This window comes from Balaenoptera borealis (genome assembly GCF_965194805.1).
Source record: "Balaenoptera borealis genome assembly, chromosome: 3".
Classification (NCBI taxonomy): domain Eukaryota; kingdom Metazoa; phylum Chordata; class Mammalia; order Artiodactyla; family Balaenopteridae; genus Balaenoptera; species Balaenoptera borealis.
This window is the reverse complement of record NC_138866.1, coordinates 146596236-146621885: the sequence shown is the minus strand read 5'-3', so window position 1 is coordinate 146621885 and position 25650 is coordinate 146596236. Positions and strand designations below refer to the sequence as shown.

Sequence of the window (25650 nt, the reverse complement as noted above, 5' to 3'; positions counted from 1 at the left end):
CAAAATGGAGCAAAAATCTAAATTTAAAAGCTAAAGCTATAAAACTTTGAAAAGAAAACACAGGTATAAATCTTTGTGACTTTGGATTAAGCAATGACTTCTTAGATATAAAACTAAAAGCGCAAGCTACAAAAAAATTAAGTAGGCATCAAAATTTTAAATTTTGTGCATCAAAGGATACCATCAAAAAAGTGCAAAGACAACCAGAATGAGAGAAAAATTTTGTGAATCATATATCTAATAAGGGACTCGTATCCAGAATATTTAAACAAATATTAGAACTCAGTAATAAAAAGACAACCCAATTTTTAAAAGGTCAAAGGATTTGAATAGACATTTCTCCAAAGAAGATATACAAATGGCCAGTAAGCACAAGAAAAGATACGCAACATCATTAGCCATCAGGGAAGTGAAAATCAAACCCACAGTGAGATACCACTTCACACTCACTAGAATGGCTAGAATGAAAAAGACAATAACAAGTGTTGACAGAGGATGTGGGAAATGGGCATCCTTATTTCAGTACTGGTGGGAATGTAAAATGATGTAGCAGCTTTGGAAAACAGTTTGGCAGTCCCCAAACAAACATGGAGTTAACCATATGATCCAGCAAGTCTACTCTTATTTACTAAAGAGAAATGAAAATATGTCTACACAAAAACTTGTAGCAGTATTCATAATTGTTAAAAAGTGTAGACAACCTAATTGTCCACCAACTCATGAATGGACAAGTATGATATATTCATATAATGGAATATTATTCACCAATAAATAGGAATGAAATACTGATACAGGCTACAACATGGATGAATCTTAGTAACCTTATGGTAAGTGAAAGCCAGTCACAAAGGACCACATATTGTATGAGGCCACTTATATGAAATATCCAGAATAGGCAAAGCTACAGACAAAGTAGATGAGTGGTTTCTTAGGGCTGGCGTGGATCAGAAGTTTAGGGAAGCAACAGCTAAGGGATGCAAAGTTTCTTTTAGGAGTAATAAAAATACTTGAAAATTGTGGTGATAGGTGTGCAACTCTGTGAATATACTAAAAGCCACTGAAATGCATTATTTTAAGTGGTGAATTGTACGATGTCAATTATATCTCAACAAAAAATGTACACTTTAAAAGGGTGAATTTTTTAGTATGTGGCTTATATCTCAATTTTCTAAAATGTCATCATTAGCTAACTATTGGTTTACGCCATTGATTTAACAGGATTAAAATGGTTATGAGGTAGTTTCCATATATACTTGGTAATTCATGCTACTTTTAAACTAGGATTTCCAAATCTATGTTTTTAAATAAGGTAAAAATAAGGTTATTTACAGAAGTGGGAGCCATGATAGTCTGTTCCAGGTCTGTCTACCCAAGAAAGAAATTACTCTTATTTCTTCCACTTATTCTTATTACTGTCACTTAGCATATATAGACAGCTGCTTTTGATCTTTCATTATTTCCTTTTCTCTGATATTTCTACAAAACAGTCATTTAGCAAGTTTCCAATTTTGAACCAATTAAAAAAATTTTTTTCATGCATAGGAAGATGTGTTTTTTTTTTTTTTTTGGAAGATGTGTTTTTGAACCCTTGCAAGAAAAGACACAATTTACTCGAGGGGGTAAAAAAAATAAACCAAGTTAAAATAACCTGCTAAGAGTGTAAAGCGAGTTTTAATTTTTGCTTGTAGAATTTCATTCTACTACAATTTATAAAACTACTATGAGTCACAACCAGCAACAATGTAGAACTGGCCCTTGTTCAAGATATGGAATAAAAATATGCCCCACTGGGAATTAAGAATCTCTACGTAAGTCACCTAAGATACTCCATTTCATTAAAACTCAGAGCACCCTAGCCTCTTCTGTTAAGCACAGATTAACTATTAAACATTGCTGCTCTCTTCTCCACAATTTTTTTTTTTGGCTGCACCGCAGGGCATGTGGAACTTCCCCGACCAGGGATAGAACCCGTGCCCCCTGCAGTGGAAGCACGGAGTCTTAACCACTGGACCACCAGGGAAGTCCTCTTCTCCACAATTTTAAAAGCACAAATAAATCAAAGCGGATTTTATGACGTGCATCCTTTACAGGCTCCAAAACCAGCAATACAATCTCAGGTAGCCACTTCAACCCCCTTTAGCAAAATTATTTAAGTCCACAAGACAGGAGACTGCTGCTTTAGTTGATTCTGTAAAATCCCCAAAACAGAAAAGTCTCAGTGGGGCTTCAAACAGTAAGAAAAGTAGCAATATGCGCCCAAAGTAAACAAATATATCAATAAATCCAGAGAGATAGAAGTGGCATTATTATTACCTTTGAAGATGGCTCTCAGGAGTGCTCCAGCAGCTTTTCCTTTCACTGCCTGATTCTGAAGGAGATTAGCCAGCTGCAAAGAAAGAAAAAGCTCCAAGTCCCTGGCAACAATTTCCCTACCTGAATGACCTAAACTCCCGGTATGAAAAACACCCATCTGTCAAGTTCATATCCTTCAGAGACTCCAGGTATCACAAGTAACATATTTATTTACATATAGCAGGGTAGATCTTAACATGATGCTGGGTTGTCAAGACTGAAATTTATTCATACATTCTACAAACGTTTATTAAGTATTTAATCGGCACTAGGTATCGAGCTATGTTCTTGGGGATATACATTCATTCAGCAAATACTCTTTGAACATGTTCTTCCTAGGCATTAGGGATACAAGGATGAACATGATAATCTGACTCAGTTTACAGTAGAGCAGGAGGGAAAAGTACGACAAGAAAAAAAATCAGAAAAAAAATTTGTAAAAGAAACAAAACACTGAGACAATAATTGAGGAAAGGGAAGCAACTTTAGCTAGAGTAGTCAGGGAGAAAGCTTCTCTGAGGTAGGTGACATTTCTATAGAGACTTGGAGGATGAGAAAGAGCTAGTTATGCAAAGGGAGGAAAGAAGAACATTTCAGATAAAGGTATTGTTATGTGCAAAGGCCCTGAGGGAGCAAAGAGTTTGGCATAGTGGATGGCCTGAAAAAAAAAAAAAAAAAAAGACCAATTTGGCTGAAGAGTAGTAAGAAAAGAGTGGCACAATATGAATTTGGAGAGATGGGCAAGAACCAGATAATAAGAATCTTGTAGGCCATGGTAGGAAGCTTAGATTTTCTCTAAGTGCAACAGAAGTAACTAACAAGAAAAGAGGAGAGTGATATGATAGATGTTTTTTTAAAAAAAAAAATCAGTTTTATTCCTTTTGTAGAAAATAGGTTGTGGGAGGGTTTAAGAGTGAAATAGAGACATCTGTTAGGAGATTGTTATCAGTGATCAAATGAGAGATGACAGTGGCCTACAGCAAGGTAATAGCAGGGGAGATGTCCTGAGTTGAACTGTGTCCCCCTCCAAAATTCATGTTTAAGCTCTAACACCCAGCATCTCAGAATGTGATCTTATTTGGAAATAGGGTCATTGTAGGTGTAATTAGTTAAGCTGAGGTCATATGGGTAGGCCCTAATCCAGTATGACTAATGTCATTAGAAAAAGGGGAAATTTGGACAGAGACACATACACAGCGAGAATGCCATGTGAAAATGAAGGCAGAGACCATGGGTGACACAAGACAAGGAATGCTAAAGATTGTCAGCAAACCACCAGAAGCTAGGCGAGACGCACGAAACAGATGATCACAGCCCTCAGCAGGAACCAACAATGCCAACACCATGATCCTGGACTTCTGGTTCCTAGAACTTTAAAAATAACTGTCTATTGTTTAAGGTACTCAGTTTGTAGTACTTTGTAAGATGAAGAAAAGTACAGATGGCCCCGAACTTATAACAGTTCAACTTATGATTTTTCAACTTTACAATGGGGCGAAAGTGATAGGCATTCAGTAGATACTGTATTTCGAATTTTTATCTTTTCCTGGGCTAGCAATCAGCTGCGGGATCACAAGGATAAACAACCGATACACCATTCTGTACCCACGCAACCATTCTGTTTTTCACTTTCAGTACAGTATTCAATAAATTACATGAGATATTAAACACTTTATTATAAAATGGGCTTTGTGTTAGATGATTTTGCCCAACTGTAGGCTAATGTAAGCATTCTTGGCACGTTTAAGGTAAGGCTAGGCTAAGCTAGGATGTTTGGTAGGTTAGGTATATTAAATGCATTTCCAACTTAGAATATTTTCAACTTAAAATGGGTTTATTGGGATGTAACCCCATCAAAATTTGGGGAAGATCCGTAGACTGAAGATATATTTGAGAGCTTGATCAGTAGGACTTCGCTATGGTCTGAATGTTTATGTCCCCCCAAAATTCACGTGTTAGAATCCTAATACCCAGTGTTATGGTATTTGGAGGTGGGGCCTTTGGGAGGTAATTAGGTATGAGGGTGGAACTCCCCTGAATGGGATTAGTACTCTTATAAGAGATCCCACAGAGCCCCCAGGCTGCTTCTACCATATGAGGGTATAATGTGAAGTCTGCAACCCAGAAGAGGGCCCACACTCGATCACACTGGCACAGTCATCTAGGACTTCCAGTCTCCAGAACTATGAGAAATAAATGTTTGTTGTTATAAGTCACCCAGTCTACTGTATTTTGTTATAGCAGCCTGAATGGACTAAGACAGACTTCCTCATGCTTTAGACGTGAAATGGGTGTGGTGATGAAGGAAAAGAAGAAATCAAGGAGGACTCAAATTTCTGGCTTAAGCAACTAACTGGGTAGATGCTGGCACCATTTACTGACATGGTGAAAATTTCGGATTGAGCAAGCATCTAAATCATCCAGAGGGCTTGTTAAAACAGAATGTTAAAACAGAGAACTCCACCTGTAGTTTTTGATTCAGCAGATCTGATGTGGTGCTCAGAACTGTTACTCTTAAGATATCCAAGTGGAGATGTCAAATCGATAACTGAATATGCCAAAGTGGAGCTCAGTGAGAACATGTAAGATCATCCAGGGAGAAAATGTAAAGAGAAAAGAGACACCAACATTCAGCGATTAAAAAAGCAGCAGCCAGCAAAAACAACGGAGAAGGTGAGGTTGTAATATCCAAAGTACTGTCACAGAGGCCAAAGCTAATAAAACAGTGAATTCGATCTCTTCTACACGTGCCTGGTCTTTCCAACTGGAGTCCATCTCTACCTTCTTAAATACATAATAAGGAAGTACCTGATTGCTCTGCCTGGAACCTCCAACAGCCTTTGACATAACCATTAGAGCAGTGGTTCTCAACCAGGGGTGATCTGCACCCCACCCCCGGCAGGGTACATAGGGCAATGTCTGGAGACATTTTTAGTTGTCATAACTGGAAGGGTGCTGTCACCTAATGGGTACAGGCCAGGGATGCTGTTAAACATCCTACAATGCACAGGACGACATCCCTCAACAAAGAATTATCCAGTCCAAAATACAGTGCTAAGACTGAGAAACCCTGACTCTTCTCAAAAAAATTCAGTTTCAACAGAAGGCAATGTGGCATAGGAGAAAAAAATGGGACCCAGAATCAGAGGAGCTGGGTATGAATCCTCGCTTTACCATTTATTAGCTTTATAACCTCAAGTTACTTAATCTCTGTTATGGGTGTCTATTCCCTACCTCAAAGGACTGTTATGAGGATTAAATTAGATGACAGGTAGAGGACCTTGCACAGGGCCTAGCACACAAAAGGTACTCAACAAAATTTAGTTCTCTTCCACTCCCTCTGTCCTCTACTCCCCCTACTTACATGATCTTTGGTCTTACTTTTTTGACCTTATTCAGTTATGCTTTATACTGCATTTTAAAATGCAGAAGTAAACCAAGTAAGATTAAGTATCCTTGTTATTTTGGAAGGCTTAAAATTTTTTCTTTTAATTGATAGACTGGAACTACCAAGTTAATGGCACAGTCCAAATACAGATTTTTAAAAAAACAGAACATTCCTCATTTTGTGCTGATGTTTCCTCATGATTAGATTGAGTTTAGGCATTCTTGGCCAGAACACAGGTGATACTGTGCCCTTCTTGGAGTATCACATATGGAGGCATGTGATATCCATCTGTCCCTCACTGGTAATATGAGTCTGATCACCCAAATACGCTGCCTGATTTTCCCACTCTGTAATTACTTCTTTCCCCTCCCTTTGCAACCAGTATGCAGCTCGTAGGAAGAAACTTTAAGACCATGCAGGCATCTTGCTCCTCATCTAATTTTCCCCTCATATAATGAAAAAACCCAGCAGTAACCTCTGGTATCAGGTTCTCAAAGTCAGTATCACCAGGAATGACACTCACATCATGAGCTCAATGATATGACACACAGTGAAAAGGGCATGGCACCATTTCTGTGGTCCTTCTGCTAAGGATGCATGTCCTGAGTCCAATCATGAGACACACCAGACATTCAGCCAAGTAACGGACCAGTACTCTTCAGGGTTATCAAGATCATAAGAGACAAAGAAAGACTAAGGAATGGTTGCAGATTGCAGAAAATCAGGGAAAAATGACAATTAAGTGCAGTGTAGGATCCTGAGTGGGATTCTGGAACATAAAAAAAGGACATCAGTGAAAAAACTACCAGGTAGAGTTCAAATAGGGTCTTTAGTTTCACTAATGGCATTGTACCAATGTTAATTTCCTGGTTCTTAAATTTTTACTAAAGTTATTATGTAAGATACTAACATTTGGGAGAGGGATAGATGGAAACTCTATTATTTTTACAACTTTTCTGTAAGTCTAAAATCAGTTCAAAATAAAGAGTTAAAAAATTCTTCCTGGATTTAGCATCCACTGATGCTTCCTGCCTGATCCAATCTTTATCATGATGGTTGCCAAATGATGATTTTCTAACTCTGTGGTAAGCAAGAGCCCTTCTCATCATTTATTATCAATATGGACTCACAAATTTCTATATTTTTCAGTGGTTTATAATTCATAACTGAACTTGATTATTTCAATGGTCAAATTTGACCAACGGAAGCCCCTTCAAGCTGTCTTTATCAGGTTTGGGGTATCAATGTTATACTTTATAAAAAGCATTTGGAAGTTTTCCTTATATATGCACATTTTTCCTTATGTATCACATATGCTCTAAAACAATTTATGTGGCATCGGGACTATCTCTTACCTCTGATCTCTAAAGATTTGGTAGACGTTTCCTATGAAACTTCTGGGCCTGGTATTTTTGTGTCAAGTAATTGCTTGATGACTCTTTTTTTCTTTTATAGAAATTGATCTGGTTAAGCTTTCCATCTCAAATTGGGTCAATTTAATTAAACTGTATATTCCTAAGAAATTATCCATTGCATCTACATTTTCAAATTTATTTATAGTAGATATATACAGAGTAGTCTCTTAGTATTTTTTGAGATTTTTCTCTATATGAATAGTTATTTCCCCCTTGTCATTTCTTATTTAGTATATCTGTGCTTACTCCATTGTTTTCTTGATTAGTTAATAGTTTTGTCTATTTTTTCAAAGAACCAGGATTTTTATGTATTAATTTGATCTACTGTTCTCCACTTTATTAACTTCCACTTTTATTCTAGCAGTCCCGTTTAGATTCCTCTATTCTCTCTAAATCTTTGAATGTAAATTTTCCCACTGCTGGATATGTCAGTCTTCCTTGTCATGGACTTGCTTATGTGTTTTATAATTTTTTACTCTTAAGCACATCTTCTATGGACATTTTTATCAAATGGACTGAATGCATATATTGCTGGAATGCTTATCAAATTTATAGAGCATATAAAATGATGATTAACACAATGGTCAACAGAATCAGGATACAACAAGATGATCTTAATGGAGTGAAATCAAATTAATCTAAAAAGATAAGTAACAGATTTAAAGTAAAAATTTTAATGTGGGTTCTAAGAATTAACTATAGAAGTTCAGAGATGAAGGAAATTTAGCCTATATGCAAAAATGACTTGGGGTTTTTAGTTGCTTGTAAGAGCAATGAGACAATAATATGATATTGCTGCCAAAAAGTTGACTCTGCATTAATGGAAGAATTAGGGAAATATCAGTGCCCCTCTACTCTAGTGGTAGAACACATGTGGAGCCCTGTGTTCAATTTGAGGTACAAAACTTTTAAAGGTAATGTTAACAAAACAAAAATGTTCAGAGGACTGTGTTCATGTTGGCGAAGAAACTTAAAACAGGAAGAGCTGAAGGACCTTTTCTAATATTTATTCAGCGTCTACTGGATGCCTATTGAGGGTCTATTAGATGTTAGATGCATACAGTATCTCATTTCATCCTCACAAAAACCAAGATAGGAATTCTTTTTGTGATAAGCATGAATCAGAGAAGTAATTCATAGCATCTCTCATGGGTTTTGTTCTAGTTCTTATTTTTTACTTATTTTATAGTGTAATGTTAAAGCCTCCTCAAATTCCTTTTGGAAGCAGGTAAACTATAAATTCTAAGTAAATAAATAAATAGAAAGCAGGTTTCAACCAAATTTTAAATTGTCTATAGGATGATTCAACTCTCAACTCATGCAACAGGCTGTCTTAAAAAGTGCCACAAAAAGCAATTTCTAGATAATTTCAAAGAACAAAAAAATCAGAGCACATCCCTGTATCAATTCCCAGTTAGCATAAGATAACAAAGATTAAGATGCACCTAGCTTCAATGACCATAAAAACTAGCACATAAAAAGTTCCTTAAAAACATAACACTCGGGGCTTCCCTGGTGGCACGGTGGTTAAGAATCCGCCTGCCAATGCAGGGGACACGGGTTTGATCCCTGGTCCGGGAAGATCCCACATGCTGTGGAGCAACTAAGTCCATGCGCCACAACTACTGAGCCTGTGCTCTAGAGCCCATGAGCCACAGCTACCGAGCCTGCGCGCCTAGAGCCCGTGCTCCGCAACAAGAGAAGCCACCGCAAAGAGAAGCCCGTGCACTGCAACAAAGAGTAGCCCCTGCTCACCGCAACTAGAGAAAGCCCACGCGCAGCAACGAAGACCCAATGCAGCCAAAAATAAATAAAATAGATACAACATTAAAGAAATTTAAAAAAATAATAATAATACTCAAAGTCTTAATTTGTCTATACATATATACTAATGTTTAAGGTTAATTTTAAGGAGGGATTATTTTCCACGTAGGGATCTGAATAAGCTGAGATCATTTATAATGGAATAAGGAGAAGTATATCAGGAGAGAAAGATTAGAAAGAAAGCCTAACATAACTATTGTCCCATTTTATAATCATATACTTATAGTGAAGACACAATGTAAATTGGTTGGTTTTCGCTTTTACTAATAATTTCAAAATATCTTACTACTTATGAACTTATCTTCTTTAGGGAAAAACATAAATAAAGAAGCATCAACAGGCAAATCTAATGTCTCACATCAATAACTATAGTTTGGATATTGCTTTCAAGTAGGATTGTTCTAAGAACTAAAAAGTGTACTAATTTGCTTATACAGCTGCATAAATGTCATTTAAATATTATACAGTTGTAGGGATTTCCCTGGTGGTCCAGCAGTTAAGACTTCACGCTTCCACTTCAGGGGACATCAGTTCGATCCCTGGTCAGGGAACTAAGATCCCACATGCCGCACGTTGCAACAATCAATCAATAAACAAACAAATAAATACAGTTGTATAAATGTACACAAATGCCCTTAAGTTGTCCATATCTCTTCCTCTCTCCCATTTCTTTGTATCTATGAGTTGTTATCAAATAAATCCTTGTCTCCTAAGGAGAGTGGGGGATAGATGAAGTGGCAGAATTAATTTTTCTAACATGTCCCTTGAATTTGTTATCATGCTTGACATTTGCTTTTGGCAGAACATCCTTTCTAATACTCACATCATCTTCTTTCAGGGTTTGAAGAAATTTTTGCAGTCTGTCTGCTGTTTTTTCTGCTGCTAGAGATAAAATTTTCTGGTCCATTGTTGCACATATCAAGGAACTGGAAAGGGAAAATGTCAGAGCTGGATGAAACTTCCAGAAGTAAACAAGTTTGATTTTTTTTTCCTTCTCTACCTGTTAACTGAGTATTTCATACATATTATAGACAGCGTACACAGTGGGTACTCAACAGGCTAAGGACTACCAACTAGTGTGAGTAGGTGATTCTTATCCAAACCAAAATAATCTTGAGAATTCCCTGGAATTTCCTTATTAGAAAGTTGTAGTCTAATCAAGTGGTTTCCTAATTCCAAGTCACATTTCTATCATTTTTTTTAAGCATCTACCCAGTATGCTGCCCAGAACAAAGCTATCATTTAACAGTATAGCAAATATATAATAAATTATTATTGACACATACACAAGAATATTATAACATATAATAAAGTAACACTTGATAAATGAATAAATCAACAGCACTGTAAATGCATTTATACCAATTAAATGGTGTAAAAACAAATGAGAAGTTAAAAAGGCTAAGAAATAAATGTGTGCTCAAACATCAAGAAGGCTTCCCAGCAGAGGAAAGCTTAAACTGGAACTTAAAGATTAAATTTAGACAGTCAAGATAACCACATGGTATACATTATTGGGAAGGAGAGTATCATGAACAAAGGCATTCATAAGAGGATCTGAAAAATTTATTTGGGGAAAATTAGTAGAGAGTTCAAGTAGGAGAGTAGTGAGTAGGAAGGCTAGAAAGAAAGGGTGGGACTAAACTGTGCAAGCTCTTAAAAGCCAAGTTAAGGAATTCAGATTTTATTCTGTAAATAATAGATAGCAACAAAAATTTCTGGAGTAAAAAATAATCTGACAAGATTGAAACAGTGTTTGAGGAAACTGAATCTGGCATCGATGTGCAGATTAAAGTAGGGAGGGAGTAAGGAGGAAGAACAGAGGCTAAGAGGCTACTGGGGGCTATTTTAGTGGTAGTGACAAAGGCCTGTCTTAGGGCGGTGTCTCTGGGGAGCAGAAAGGAAAGGGTGAAATGGAAGCACATTAGACAGATAGGAGTTAGTGTGTAGCTATGGGAGTATTATGGGAAGGGGGAAATGCAGACTAATGGAAAGAAAACCTGCTCCTCCTCCTGCATTTCTTCCTGTTTCCAATCTCCATAAATTGTACCATCATCCACTCAGCTGCTGAAACCAAAAACCTGGACAACATTCTTAACCACTTCCCCTTCATCCTCCACATCCACTACCAAGTCCTGATGATGTTACCCCCCTAAACATCTCTCAAGTCCACTTCTCTCTGAGATCCACTACCTCCACATTACTCCAAACCCACCATCATCTCTCACCTGAACTACTGCAGTTTCCTAACTTGTCCCCCACACAGTAGCTAAAATAATGTTTCTGAAACACAAACCAGATTATGTGACTTATCCTTCCTCAATCTCCATCCTCATCTTAAAACTACTCAGTGGCTTTCCATTACTCTCATATCAGTCCAAAATCCTGAATTCAGAATAAAAAGGTCTGGTCCATGCTAACTCCCCTTCCTCACTCTATTCTCCAGCCACCCTGAATCATTTTCAGTCCTTCAAACCCCCAAGTTCCTCTCGCCACAGACCCTTACACATGATTTTCTGTCTGGAACTTATAGAAATACCCCTCCTTTCATCTGCTGCTTGCCAATCTTTTATTGTTAATTCCTACAAATTCTTCAGATCTCAGCTCAATCCACACTTCCTTAGAAGCTCAGTCTAGATTAAACACTCCCCTATTACATCCTTTCAAGGCAACTATAATCTCTCACCATCACCACACTTTTAACATTACATTTGTAATTATTAGATTAGGAACTACACTTCCCACTCCACTACAACTCCAGGAGGGCAGGGGGACCTGTCTGGTTTTGTTTATCACTGAACCTCCAGTACTCAGCACAGTATCTAGCTCATAAAAGGTCCCCAATAAATATCTGTTGAACAAATGAATGACTGAATCCCTACAATGGGCAAGACCCTGGGCCCAGCACTTTACACTCATTAATTTGATCCTCACACCAACCCTATGAGGTTTATGTTATTACTCCCAATTTAGATAAAGATCTTTTGGGATTCAGAGAGATTAAGGAATTTCCCCAAATCCCCAAAGTTAGAAGGCTAGTAAGGGTAGAAGCAGAACTGAAATCCGAGTCTGTCCAGCTCCAGACCCTAATCCCATGCTTTTACCTGCTACCCTCTGTTAGGGGCTGGGTGACAGTAGAGGATGCAAACAAGGCACACCGACTAAAAGAGACGTCCAGCCCTAAGGGGAAGATGCTGAACTCTTTCTATTTCAGCAGGTACATTTGCTAAATTCTTCCTAAAACCAGAGGTGAGTAACAGATAGGTGGCTGCAGATTCTTTGTCAAGGGGCCCTGAGGTTAGTGACGCACCACAGAAGTGAAACGCCGCGGGTCTTGCACCGGGGCTCCTCAGAGAGCAAGAAATAAACACAAATAGAGAAACTATAAAATGAGGCAGCTAGTGATGTGCGCTGTGACCGAGCTACAAGAGTGAAACAGGTTTAGAGAAATTTCTCAGGCGTAGGAGCTAAACGCTGATGGAGAGGAAGAATTTAACAAGAGGGCCGAGAGTGTAGCACGCCCGGGGAGCAGGGAGAGCCAACCGACGCGGAGGGAGACGGCGGGGCACATCGACCCTCCCAGGCCAAGGAAAACGCCAGAACGTCACAATGGAAGTGGGGTCCTCCTGTCCTCCCAGACCCGCTACCTCCCCGGGGCTGAGTCCCACCGCCCCTGCAACGCGCGAAGCCCCTCCAGACGGTCACCGCAGACTCACCTCCTCCACAAGCTTCCAAAAAGCCCGCTCAACCCAACTCCGCCGCACTTCCGTTACCGGGAGCAGCGGGTCCCGCCTCCCGCGGCTCACTTCCGCCGCCCGGGAGCACGCGCATGGGGCGTACCATTAAGGCAGAAGGGAGTGGGGAACTCCTGGGACGATCCCACTCACTGTGGGGGGGGGGGCAGCCTAAGAACTCCAATTCGGGACCGCAGAGTGAGCCAGGGCAGTGTGGCCTGGGTGTGGCCACCACGGTATCTTGACCAGTTAAGGCCTTCTTGTGTACTATTGGGGAAAGGGTCAGTAAGAGAGGGGATGAATCTAGTGATGGCTGTAGAGGTCTTTGCATTGGAAGTGTCTGGAAGGCGGAGGAAGGTGTCCTACTTCTTGTGCCAGTGGAGGTGTCAGTAACTCCTGTAAAGGAAAAAAGTGTCGCCTGCCATTCCATTTCTATAGGGATCAAGTCTGTAGCAACTGCAGTCGTTGGCCTCAGTGTACCTGAGGGGAGCTCAGGATGGAGAAAAACAGGAAACATTCTGTGCTTTGGATGTAAGGATCCTTGGATAGTTAAGATGCATATCTAAGGAAAAGTTTCAATGAACCCAGATTCTTGCATCTTCCCATACATAAGAAAGCACTTAAGTCATTAACTTGAAATATCTGGCTTTTGTGATCAGTAATCTTGATCTTTGATTACATGGATCTCCCCCCCCCAAAAAAACCCCGAAAACTCATATATATCCTGGCTCCTCCCTTAACTCTTCAGAGCAGGTCCTCAAAGCTATCTCAGAGGCTGTCTCCTGGGCTATCGTCCTCAGTAAGGTACCTGGATAAAACTTAACTCACAACTTCTAGGTTATGCATTTTTCTTTCAGTCGACAGCCCTAAAATGTAAGCCTCATGTGGCCAGGGGGCTTATTGCATACAAAATCTCAGCATTTAGCACAAGCCTGGCAAAGCAGTAAATGCTCAGTAAATATCTTAAATGAACAACTGATAGTAGAGCAAAGAGCAATGGAGGGGAGGTTCGAGAACCTGTACTACGTTGAAGGGGCAGCTTGTGCAAAGGGCCTGACAGCAACAAGCAATCCAGCGTCTGGCTGGTTCGGGAGGTGCAGGTGCTTCAGGTGGGGGTGGGAAAGCAGGGGCTTGTTAATCTTTTTCATATCAGGAGCAAGTGGGGAACAGCTGAAGTGGAAGGGCGTGATTGTATTCACGTTGTAGAACAATATTTCTGGCAGGTGAGTGCTGCAGAGGTTATTTAAAAGAGATGATGGGGATTTCCCTGGTGGTGCAGTGGTTAAGAATCCACCTGCCAATGCAGGGGACACGGGTTCGATCCCTGGTGCGGGAAAATCCCACATGCTGCAGAGCAGCTAAACTCATGCGCCACAGCTACTGAGCCTGCGCTCTAGAGCCTGCAAGCCACGACTACTGAGCCCGTGCACCACAACTACTGAAGCCCGTGCACCCTAGAGCCCCATGCCACAACTATTGAGCCCGTGTGCTGCAACTACTGAAGCCCGTGCACCTAGAGCCTGTGCTCCACAATAAGAGAAGCCACCACAACAAAGAGTAGCCCCCGCTCCCTGCAACTAGAGAAAGCCCATGCGCAGCAACGAAGACCCAATGCAGCCAAAAAAAAAAAGATGATGGAGGTGAGGAGAATTGAAGGCAAGACCCCTTAGGAGGCTCTAAGTTGTCCTGGACATAGGTGGTGGTGGCCCAGCCTTGGGGAGAGGTGGGAGGGGTTTGAGGAATATTCAGGCTTGAGTGACTGGGATGGAGGTGCACCCTGGTGATACTGCCAGTTGACTGACACACAGAGAAGGATGAAAGTTTGAGTTGATGATGAAGCCTTCAGATTTGGACTTGCCAAATGTGGGACCATGGGATGGCATGTGAAGGAATGCTGAGATCAGGGGGCATTCAGTCTGGAGCCTGTCTCCCAGTTCCCAGGGGTAGGATGGATCTACTTGGCCAGTTCTGGAAGAAACATAGCTGCTGGAAGAGAATGATGCCTCGCGGCTGCCTAGGTCTGCTACTTGTTTATGACACTTTTTTTTTTTTTTTTAATAAATTTATTTATTTATTTTGGGTTGTGCTGGGTCTTGCTGCACACAGGCCTCTCCAGCTGCAGCAAGTGGAGGCCACTCCTCGCCGCAGCATGCAGGCCTCTCACTGTGGTGGCCTCCCCCATTGCAGAGCACGGGCTCTAGGCACGTGGGCCTCAGCAGCTGTGGCACACAGGCTCAGTAGTTGTGGCTCGCAGGCTCCAGAGCGCAGGCTCAGTAGTTGTGGTGCACGGGCCCAGCTGCTCCACAGCATGTGGGATCCTCCCAGACCAGGGCTCGAACCCACGTTCCCTGCACTGGCAAGCAGACTCCCAACCACTGTGCCACCAGGGAAGCCTATGACACTTCTTAAGTACTTCTTACTTCTACCACGTTTCTGGCCCAATATTAAGCTGTGATATTTGGCTAAAACACAGCAGCTGGGTTGGAAGATTATTCCTGAGAGGAATCCTTTAGCTTGCCAAGGAATCAGATGACTTTACCTCATCTTCTCCCCACAAAATCACCCTTCCAGGCTGCTTCTGGGACTGGGCCAGGCAGCCATGAATTTGTGTGTCTGTGTAGGTCAAATGGGCTCATTTGCCTTTTTGAACTTCCATTTTTGCATCCCAGGCGCACTTATTGCATTGCCTGTGTGAGAATCTACCCCCTGGCATTGACAATTGCGGCAGGGGGTCTTGCCTCCCCTTGTTGCACGAATGTATCATCTGTATTTTCCATTAGTGTTAATGGGTGTTACATATGCAAAGGAAGAGAACAGACTTAGATTCATAACAATGTTTTTCACCCTGGTGCAGGCTTCCTTACTAAGCAGCAAATCTTACCAATCTGCTTCAACCGACTAGACTCCATACACTGGTCAGCTAGTGATACACTGATTCTAGAAAACACAGCCAGTTAAAAACAGGTTTACAACACTGGAACCAAATGTTCTTCAGACCTTGTCAGTAGCTCATGTTTGGGTAATAATATTATAGCTACTGGTATTTGCAGGAGTTCAGAGAAAAGTACAAATGGAGGCCCCCTATCATTCCCCACTCCATCCTGCAGTGTGAGGGGCTTCATATGCCTGCATGTGGACACCCAGCCTGAAAATCCACACTACGTCTCTCCTCTAAAGCTGCCTTTGGCTACCCTTGACTACCTTTGTGCCTAGGGCTGTGCACACTAGCAGGTCCACTGTGGGGGGGGTGGACTTAGGAAGGAGCCTGTATAGGCCGAGGAACTGAGCTTGGGGATGTTTGGGAAGGTACCCCGAGCATGGTCTAAAGGAGGGCACGTGGGCTTCAGTGAGTACACACTCCAAGTTTCTTGGACTCCTCATCATCTAGGAAGGGAGCTATTGAGGCACCCACCCAGTCCAAGCACTCCAGTTGCCTGGGTTTAAGGGCGGCAGTGCTTGAGAGAATAATAAAGGTAGCATGTATAAGGAGCCTAGTGTTTAGGAGCACTTAGTAGTGTAGTTCTGGTGATCTGTGTTGATGTTACTATTGCAAAAAGATTACAACTCACTGAAGTTTCAGATGTTTACCATTTTTTACCAATAAAGTATTTTTTGAATTAAAAAAAATTCCCTCCGGGAATTCCAGTTCCTTCCGGCAATCCCACTTCAGAGTGTGTATACAAAAGAATTGAAATCAGGCTCTTAATCAGATATCTGTACACCCATATTCAGGGAAACATTATTCATAATAGTGAAAAGGTGGAGACAACCCAAACATCCATGGGAAGACGAACGGATAAACAGAATGTGGTGTATCCATACAGTGGAATACTATTCAGCCTTAAAAAGGAATGACATCCCATCACATGCTACAACATAGATGATACTGAAGGACATTATGTTATGTGAAATAAGCCAGTCACAAAAATACAAATACTGTATGATTCCACTCACATGAGGTATCTAAAGGATTCAAACTCCAAGAAACAAAAAGTAGAATGGTGGTTGCCAGAGGCTGGGGAGAAGGTAAATTGGGGAGCTCTTGTTTAATAGGTATAGAGTTTCAGTTTTGTAAGATGAAAAAGTTCTGGATATCTGTTTCTCAACGATGTGAATGTACTTAATGCTACTGAAGTGTATACTTAGAAATGGTTAAGATTAAAAAAAGATACTACTACCTGGGCAGGTCACAGGATTGTTAAGAAGAACCAGCTGACTCCATCCTGAAGAAATTCTGATTTAGTAGGGTTTAAGGTAGAGGTTTAACAGCTCACCGTTTGTAATCCCAGGGTCTGGAAAAGTGGCACACAGTGGGTGCTTCAGACATTTGTTAAATGGGTGCAAAATTATGAACACATCCTTAGAAAAATAGGTTTTTAAATTATTTCACTGAAATGTTAAATTTCAAAATGAAAATTTTGACTTAAAAATACATTACTGCAGGCTTCCCCGGTGGCGCAGTGGTTAAGAATCCACCTGCCAACGCAGGGGACACAGGTTCGAGCCCTGGTCCAGGAAGATCCCACATGCCGCGGAGCAACTAGGCCCGTGAGCCACAGTTACTGAGCCTGCACGTCTGGAGCCTGTGCTCCGCAACAAGAGAGGCCGCGATAGTGAGAGGCCCGCGCACCGCGATGAAGAGTGGCCCCCGCTTGCCACAACTAGAGAAAGCCCGCACACAGCAACAAAGACCCAACACAGCCAAAAATAAATAAATTAAAAAAAAAAATACATTACTGCTTTTGAAGCTTCCTGTGAATCGGCAATCATTTGAAGATTAAAAGTTCAGAACAACAAAAACAACAACAAACAAACAAACAAAAAGTTTAGTTCCATTACCCTGCTTGGTCTCTTGTTTCTCAGAGGCCTGCCTGGAAGACAGGAAGAGGACTTGGGAAAGGGGAAGCAGGGTGGAAAGTAATCCTTAAAAACTGGCCCCTTGGGGACTTCCCTGGTGGCGCAGTGGTTAAGAATCCACCTGCCAATGCAGGGGACACGGGTTCGATCCCTGGTCAGCAAAGATCCCACATGCCACGGAGCAACTAAGCCCTTGTGCCACAACTACTGAGCCTGCAGACCACAACTACTGAGCCTGCGGGCCACAACTACTGAGCCCATGTGCCACAACTACTGAAGCCTGTGCACCTAGAGCCCATGCTCCGCAACAAGAAGCCACCGCAATGAGAAGCACACGCTCTGCAATGAAGAGTAGCCCCCGCTCACCGTAACTAGAGAAAGCCCATGCGCAGCAACGAAGACCCAATGCAGCCAAAAAAACCCCCCAAACACTGGCCCCTTAAAACTGGTGATATTTGATTCAGGTTTATGGACTATCCAATTATATTATAACAATGTTCATTTCCTGATTTGGGTATTTGTACTGTGGTTAATTAAGAGAATGTTTTGTTTTTAGGAAATACATCCTGAAGTATTTAGGAGAAGAGGGGCATCATGTCTGCAACTTCCTCTAAAATGGTTTAGAAAAAAAATAGCATGTGTATGTTGAGAAAGAATTATAAAGCAAATGTGATAAAAATGTTAACTTCTAGGTGAAGGGCATATGGGAAGTTTTTGTACTATTTTTGTGACCTGTAATTCTGAAATTATGACAAAATAAAAAAGTTTTTTAAAAAAATCAGGCCAGTTGTGAACCTAGTGATCTGCTCTGGCTTGTAAATAATCAGCAAACTTTGAGCAGCCATCTCTGCGCCTTTGATGACGACAGGTAGATGCCTGTTCTTCATCTTCCACTTCACGTGACCCTCTTCTGTTGTCACCCTAGATGGCTGCAAAACTGAGGTGGATCCTCCATCCTACATGAGGCCTCTTGGTGCTTCTCTTCCCATCTCCATGACTTTCTCATCTATGTCACCTCAGCCACTTACTCTCCTGGACACAGCCTGAGCAGAATCACTACTCAGACAGCAGCTTCCTCTTTGTCCAGTTTGCATGCTAAATTATTCCCACTTACTTAGTCTCTAATTTTTGCTGTCCCTCACTCCTCCTTCATCTTGAATTCAACTTGCCCCCTTGTCTGTCCTTCCATCCCACCCATCTGGCAAATCCTAACCTTGTATGAGGCCAGCCATATTCCTTTGTTGTGGCTATATCTGGATTGCTTGGGTTGTGCTGGAGGTGTCACATGACTGTGTTCATGGGGACCCTAAAAGTCATTGTAGAAAACTCTAAAGATAGAGTTACCATATTATCCAGCAATCCCACTCCTGGGAATACATCTGAACAAAACTATACTTCAAAAAGATACATGGGGGGGCACCTTCAAGATGGTGGAGGAGTAAGATGTGGAGATCACCTTCCTCCCTACAAATATATCAAAACTACATCAACATGTGGAACAACTCCCACAGAATACCTACTGAACGCTGGCAAAAGACCTCAGACTTCCTAAAAGATGCCTTCAGGTGACCTACATGCAGAGGCGGGGCCAAATCCAAAGCTGAACCCCAGGAGCTGTGTGAACAAAGAAGAGAAAGGGAAAACTCTCCCAGCAGCCTCAGGAGCAGCAGATTAAATCACCACAATCAACTTGATGTACCCTGTATCTGTGGAATACCTGAACAGACAACGAATCATCCCAAAACTGAGGCGGTGGACTTTGGGAGCAACTGTAGACTTGTGGTTTGCTTTCTGCATCTAATTTGTTTCTGGTTTTATGTTTACCTTAGTTTAGTATTTCGAGTTTATTATCATTGGTAGATTTGTTTATTGATTTGGTTGCTCTCTTCCTTTTTTAATTTTATATATATATATTTTTCCTTTTTCTCTTTTTGTGAGTGTGTATGTGTATGCTTCTTTGTGTGATTTTGTCTGTAGAGCTTTGCTTTTGCCATTTGTCCTGGGGTTCTGACTGTCCATTTTTTTTGTTTGTTTTTTGTTTTTAGTATAGTTTTTAGCACTTGTTATCATTGGTGGATTTGTTTTTTGGTTTGGTTGGTTTCTTCTTTCTTTCTCTCTTATTTTTTTATTACTTTTTTATTTTTAATATTTTTTTCTATTTTAATAACTTTATTTTATTTTATTTATTTATTCTTCCTTCCTTTCTTTCTTTCTTTCTTTCTTTCTTTCTTTCTTTCTTTCTTTCTTTCTTTCTTTCTTTCTTTCTTTTTCTCCCTTTTCTTCTGAGCCATGTGGCTGACAGGGTCTTGGTGCCCTGGCCGGGTGTCAGGCCTGAGCCTCTGAGATGGGAGAACCGAGTTCAGGACATTGGTCCACCAGAGACCTCCCGGCCCCATGTAATATCAAACGGCGAAAGCTCTCTCAGGGATCTCCATCTCAATGCTAAGACCCAGCTCCACTCAACCACCAGCAAGCTACAGTGCTGGACACCCTATGCCAAACAACTAGCAAGACAGGAACGCAAACCCACCCATTAGCAGAGAGCTGCCTAAAATCATAATAAATTCACAGACACGCCAAAACACACCACCAGCTGTGGTCCTGCCCACCAGAAAGACAAGATCCAGCCTCATCCACCAGAACACAGGCACCAGGCCCCTCCACCAGGAAGCCTACAAAACCCACTGAACCAACCTTAGCCACTGGGGGCAGACACCAAAAACAACAAGAACTACGAACCTGCAGCCTGTGAAATGGAGACCCCAAACACAGTAAGTTAAGCAAAATGAGAAGACAAATACACAGCAGATGAAGGAGCAACGTAAAAACCCACCAGACCAAATAAATGAAGAGGAAATAGGCAGTCTACCTGAAAAAAGAATTCAGAGTGATGATAGTAAAGATGATCCAAAATCTTGGATGTAGAATGGAGAAAATACAAGAAACGTTTAACAAGGACCTAGAAAAACTAAAGAGCAAACAAACAATGATGAACAACACAATAAATGAAATTAAAAATTCTCTAGAAGGAATCAAGAGCAGAATAACTGAGACAGAAGAACAGATAAATGACTTGGAAGATAAAATAATGGAAATAACTACCACAGAGCAGAAAAAGAAAAAAGAATGAAAAAAATTGAGGACAATCTCAGAGACCTCTGGGACAACATTAAATGCACCAACATTCGAATTATAGGGGTCCCAGAAAAAGAAGAGAAAAAAAAAAGGGACTGAGAAAATATTTGAAGAGACTACAGTTGAAAACTTCCCTAATATGGGTAAGGAAATAGTCAATCAAGTCCAGGAAGCACAGAGAGTCCCATACAGGATAAATCCAAGGAGAAACACACCAAGACACATATTAATCAAACTATCAAAAATTAAATACAAAGAAAAAATATTAAAAGCAGCAAGGGAAAAACAACAAATAGCATACAAGGGAATCCCCACAAGGTTAACAGCTGATCTTTCAGCAGAAACTCTGCAAGCCAGAAAGGAGTGCAGGGCATATTTAAAGTGATGAAAGGGAAAAACCTACAACCAAGATTACTCTACCCAGCAAGGATCTCATTCAGATTCGACAGAGAAATTAAAACCTTTACAGACAAGCAAAAGCTAAGAGAATTCAGCACCACCAAACCAGCTCTACAACAAATGCTAAAGGAACTTCTCTAGGCAGGAGACACAAGAGAAGAAAAAGACTTACAATAACAAACCCAAAACAATTAAGAAAATGGTCATAGGAACATACATATCGATAACTACCTTAAATGTAAATGGACTAAATGCTCCAACCAAAAGACACAGACTGGCTGAATGGATACAAAAACAAGACCCATACATATGCTGTCTACAAGAGACCCACTTCAGACCTAGGGAGACATACAGACTGAAAGTTAGGGGATGGAAAAAGATAGTCCATGCAAATGGAAATAGCTGGAGTAGCAATTTTCATATCAGACAAAATGGGCTTTAAAAAAAAGACTATTACAAGAGACAAAGAAGGACACTACATAATGATCAAGGGATCAATCCAAGAAGAAGATATAACAATTGTAAATATTTATACACCCAACATAGGAGCACCTCAATACATAAGGCAAATGCTAAGAGCCATAAAAGGGGAAATTGACAGTAACACAATAATAGTAGGGGACTTTAACACCCCATTTTCACCAATGGACAGATCATCCAAAATGAAAATAAATAAGGAAACACAAGCTTTAAATGATACATTAAACAAGATGGACTTAATTGATATTTATAGGACATTCCACCCAAAAACAGCAGATTACACTTTCTTCTCAAATGCTCATGGAACATTCTCCAGGATAGATCATATCTTGGGTCACAAATCAAGCCTTGGTAAATTTAAGAAGTATGAAATTGTATCAAGTATCTTTTCCGACCACAACGCTATGAGAATAATACCAATTACAGGAAAAAATCTGTAAAAAATAGAAACACATGGAAGCTAAACAATACACTACTAAATAACCAAGAGATCAGTGAAGAAATCAAAGAGGAAATCAAAAAATACCTAGAAACAAATGACAACGAAAACTCGACCACCCAAAACCTATGGGATGCAGCAAAAGCAGTTCTAACAGGGAAGTTTATAGCAATACAATCCTACCTCAAGAAACAAGAAACGTCTCAAATAAACAACCTAACCTTGCACCTAAAGCAATTAGAGAAAGAAGAACACAAAAACCCCAAAGTTAGCAGAAGGAAAGAAATCATAAAGATCAGATCAGAAATAAATGAAGGAAATGATAGCAAAGATCAATAAAACTAAAAGCTGGTTCTTTGAAAAGATAAACATAATTGATAAACCGTTAGCCAGACTCATCAAGAAAAAAAGGGAGAAGACTCAAATCAATAGAATTAGAAATGAAAAAGGAGAAGTAACAAGTGACACTGCAGAAATACAAAGGATCATGAGAGATTACTACAAGCAACTATATGCCAATAAAATGGACAGCTTGGAAGAAATGGACAAATTCTTAGAAAAGCACAACCTTCTGAGACTGAACCAGGAAGAAATAGAAAATATAAACAGACCAATCACAAGCACTGAAATTGAAACTGTTATTAAAAATCTTCCAACAAACAAAAGCTCAGGACGAGACGGCTTCACAGGCGAATTCTATCAAACATTTAGAGAAGAGCTAACACCTATCCTTCTCAAACTCTTCCAAAATATAGCAGAGGAAGGAACACTCCCAAACTCATTCTACAAGGTTACCATCACCCTGATACCAAAACCAGACAAAGATGCCACAAAAAAAGAAAACTACTGGCCAATGTCACTGATGAACATAGATGCAATAATCCTCAACAAAATACTAGCAAACAGAATCCAACAGCACACTAAAAGGATCATACAACATGATCAAGTGAGGTTTATCCCAGGAATGCAAGGATTCTTCAATATACACAAATCAATCAATGTGATACACCATATTAACAAACTGAAGGAGAAAAACCATATGATCATCTCAGTAGATGCAGAAAAAGCTTTTGACAAAATTCAACACCCATTTATGACAAAAACTCTCCAGAAAGTAGGCACAGAGGGAACTTACCTCGACATAATAAAGGCCATATATGACAAACCCACAGCTAACATCGTTCTCAATGGTGAAAAACTGAAACCATTTCCACTAAGGTCAGGAACAAGACAAGGTTGCCCACTCTCAGCACTATTATTCAACATAGTTTTGGAAGTTTTAGCCACAGCAATCAGAGAAGAAAAAGAAATAAAAGGAATCCAAATTGGAAAAGAAGAAGTAAAACTGTCACTGTTTGCAAATGACATGATACTATACATAGAGAATCCTAAAGATGCTACCAGAAAACTCCTAGAGCTAATCAATGAATTTGGTAAAGTAGCAGGATACAAAATTAATGCACAGAAATCTCTTGCGTTCCTATAGACTAATGATGAAAAATCTGAAAGAGAAATTAAGGAAACAATCCCATTTACCATTGCAACAAAAAGAATAAAACACCTAGGAATAAACCTACCTAAGGAGACAAAAGACCTGTATGCAGAAAACTATAAGACACTGATGAAAGAAATTAAAGATGATACAAACAGATGGAGAGATATACCATGTTCTTGGATTGGAAAAATCAACATGTGAAAATGATTATACTACCCAAAGCAATCTACAGATTCAGTGCAATCCCTATCAAACTACCAATGGCATTTTTCACAGAACTAGAACAAAAAATTTCACAATTTGTATGGAAACACAAAAGACCCAGAAAAGCCAAAGCAATCTTGAGAAAGAAAAACAGAGCTGGAGGAATCAGGCTCCCTGACTTCAGACTATAGTACAAAGCTACAGTAATCAAGCCAGTATGGTACTGGCACAAAACCAGAAATATAGATCAATGGAACAGGATAGAAAGCCCAGAGATAAACCCACACACATATGGTCACCTTATCTTTGATAAAAGAGGCAAGAATATACAATGGAGAAAAGACAGCCTCTTCAATAAGTGGTACTGGGAAAACTGGACAGCTACATGTAAAAGAATGAAATTAGAACACTTCCTAACACCATACACAAAAATAAACTCAAAATGGATTAAAGACCTAAATGTAAGGCCAGACACTGTAAAACTCTTAGAGGAAAACATAGGCAGAACACTCCATGACATAAAACACAGCAAGATCCTTTTTGAGCCACCTCCTAGAGAAATGGAAATAAAAACAAAAATAAACAAATGGGACCTAATGAAACTTAAAAGCTTTTTCACAGCAAAGGAAACCGTAAACAAGATGAAAAGACAACCCTCAGAATGGGAGAAAATATTTGCAGATGAAGCAACTGACAAAGGATTAATCTCCAAAATATACAAGCAGCTCATGCAGCTCAATAACAAAAAAACAAACAACCCAATCCAAAAATGGGCAGAAGACCTAACTAGACATTTCTCCAAAGAAGACATACAGATGGCCAACAAACACATGAAAGGATGCTCAACATCACTAATCATTAGAGAAATGCAAATCAAAACTACAATGAGGTATCACCTCACACCGGTTAGAATGGACATCATCAAAAAATCTACAAACAATAAATGCTGGAGAGGGTGTGGAGAAAAGGGAACGCTCTTGCACTGTTGGTGGGAATGTAAATTGATACAGCCACTATAGAGAACAGTATGGAGGTTCCTCAAAAAACTAAAAATAGAACTACCATATGACCCAGCAATCCCACTACTGGGCATATACCCTGAGAAAACCATAATTCAAAAAGAGTCATGTACCACAATGTTCATTGCAGCTCTATTTACAATAGCCAGGACATGGAAGCAACCTAAGTGTCCATTGACAGAGGAATGGATAAAGAAGATGTGGCACATATATACAATGGAATATTACTCAACCATGAAAAGAAACGAAATTGAGTTATTTGTAGTGAGGTGGATGGACCTAGAGAGAAAAACATATACCGTATGCTAACACATATATATGGAATCTAAAAAAAAAAAAAAGGTTCTGATGAACCTAGGGGCAGGACAGGAATAAAGACACAGACATAGAGAATGGACTTGAGGACATGGGGAGGGGGAAGGTTAAGCTGGGACAAAGTGAGAGAGTGGCATGGACATATATACACTACCAAATGTAAAATAGATAGCTAGTGAGAAGCAGCCGCATAGCACAGGGAGATCAGCTCTGTGCTTTGTGTCCCCCTAGAGGGATGGGATAGGGAGGGTGGGATGGAGACACAGAGGGAGGAGATATGGGGATGTATGTATATGTATAGCTGATTCACTTTGTTATACAGCAGAAACTAACACAGCATTGTAAAGCAGCTGTACTCCAATAAAGATGTTAAAAAAAAAAAAGATACATGCACCCCAATGTTCACTGCAGCACTATTTACAATAGCCAAGACATGGAAGCAACCTAAATGTCCATCAACAGATGAATGGATAAAGAAGATATGGTATATATATATATACAGTGGAATATTACCCAGCCATTAAAAAAAAAGAATGAAATAATGTCATTTGCAGTAACGTAGATGGACCTAGAGATTATTATACTAAGTGAAGT

At 40.1% G+C, this 25650-nt stretch overlaps 1 protein-coding gene across 2 annotated transcripts in view; it reads right to left on the bottom strand.

Moving 5' to 3' along the window:
* Positions 1–12835, bottom strand: part of FANCI (FA complementation group I) — a gene marked incomplete at its 3' end in the record, with an annotated part of 83788 nt that extends 70953 nt beyond the window's left edge. The window contains exons 1-3 of one of the 2 annotated variants that reach the window (XM_082385834.1): positions 12696–12835; positions 9803–9905; positions 2314–2386 (exon numbers count right to left, since the gene is read on the bottom strand). In XM_082385834.1, the coding sequence (XP_082241960.1) occupies positions 2314–2386; positions 9803–9886 (157 nt within the window). In that variant the 5' untranslated portion in view covers positions 9887–9905; positions 12696–12835. The remainder of the gene's footprint in view (positions 1–2313; positions 2387–9802; positions 9906–12695) is intronic. The other variant, XM_082385833.1, reaches the window with a different exon arrangement.
* Positions 12836–25650: the final 12815 nt, after the last annotated feature.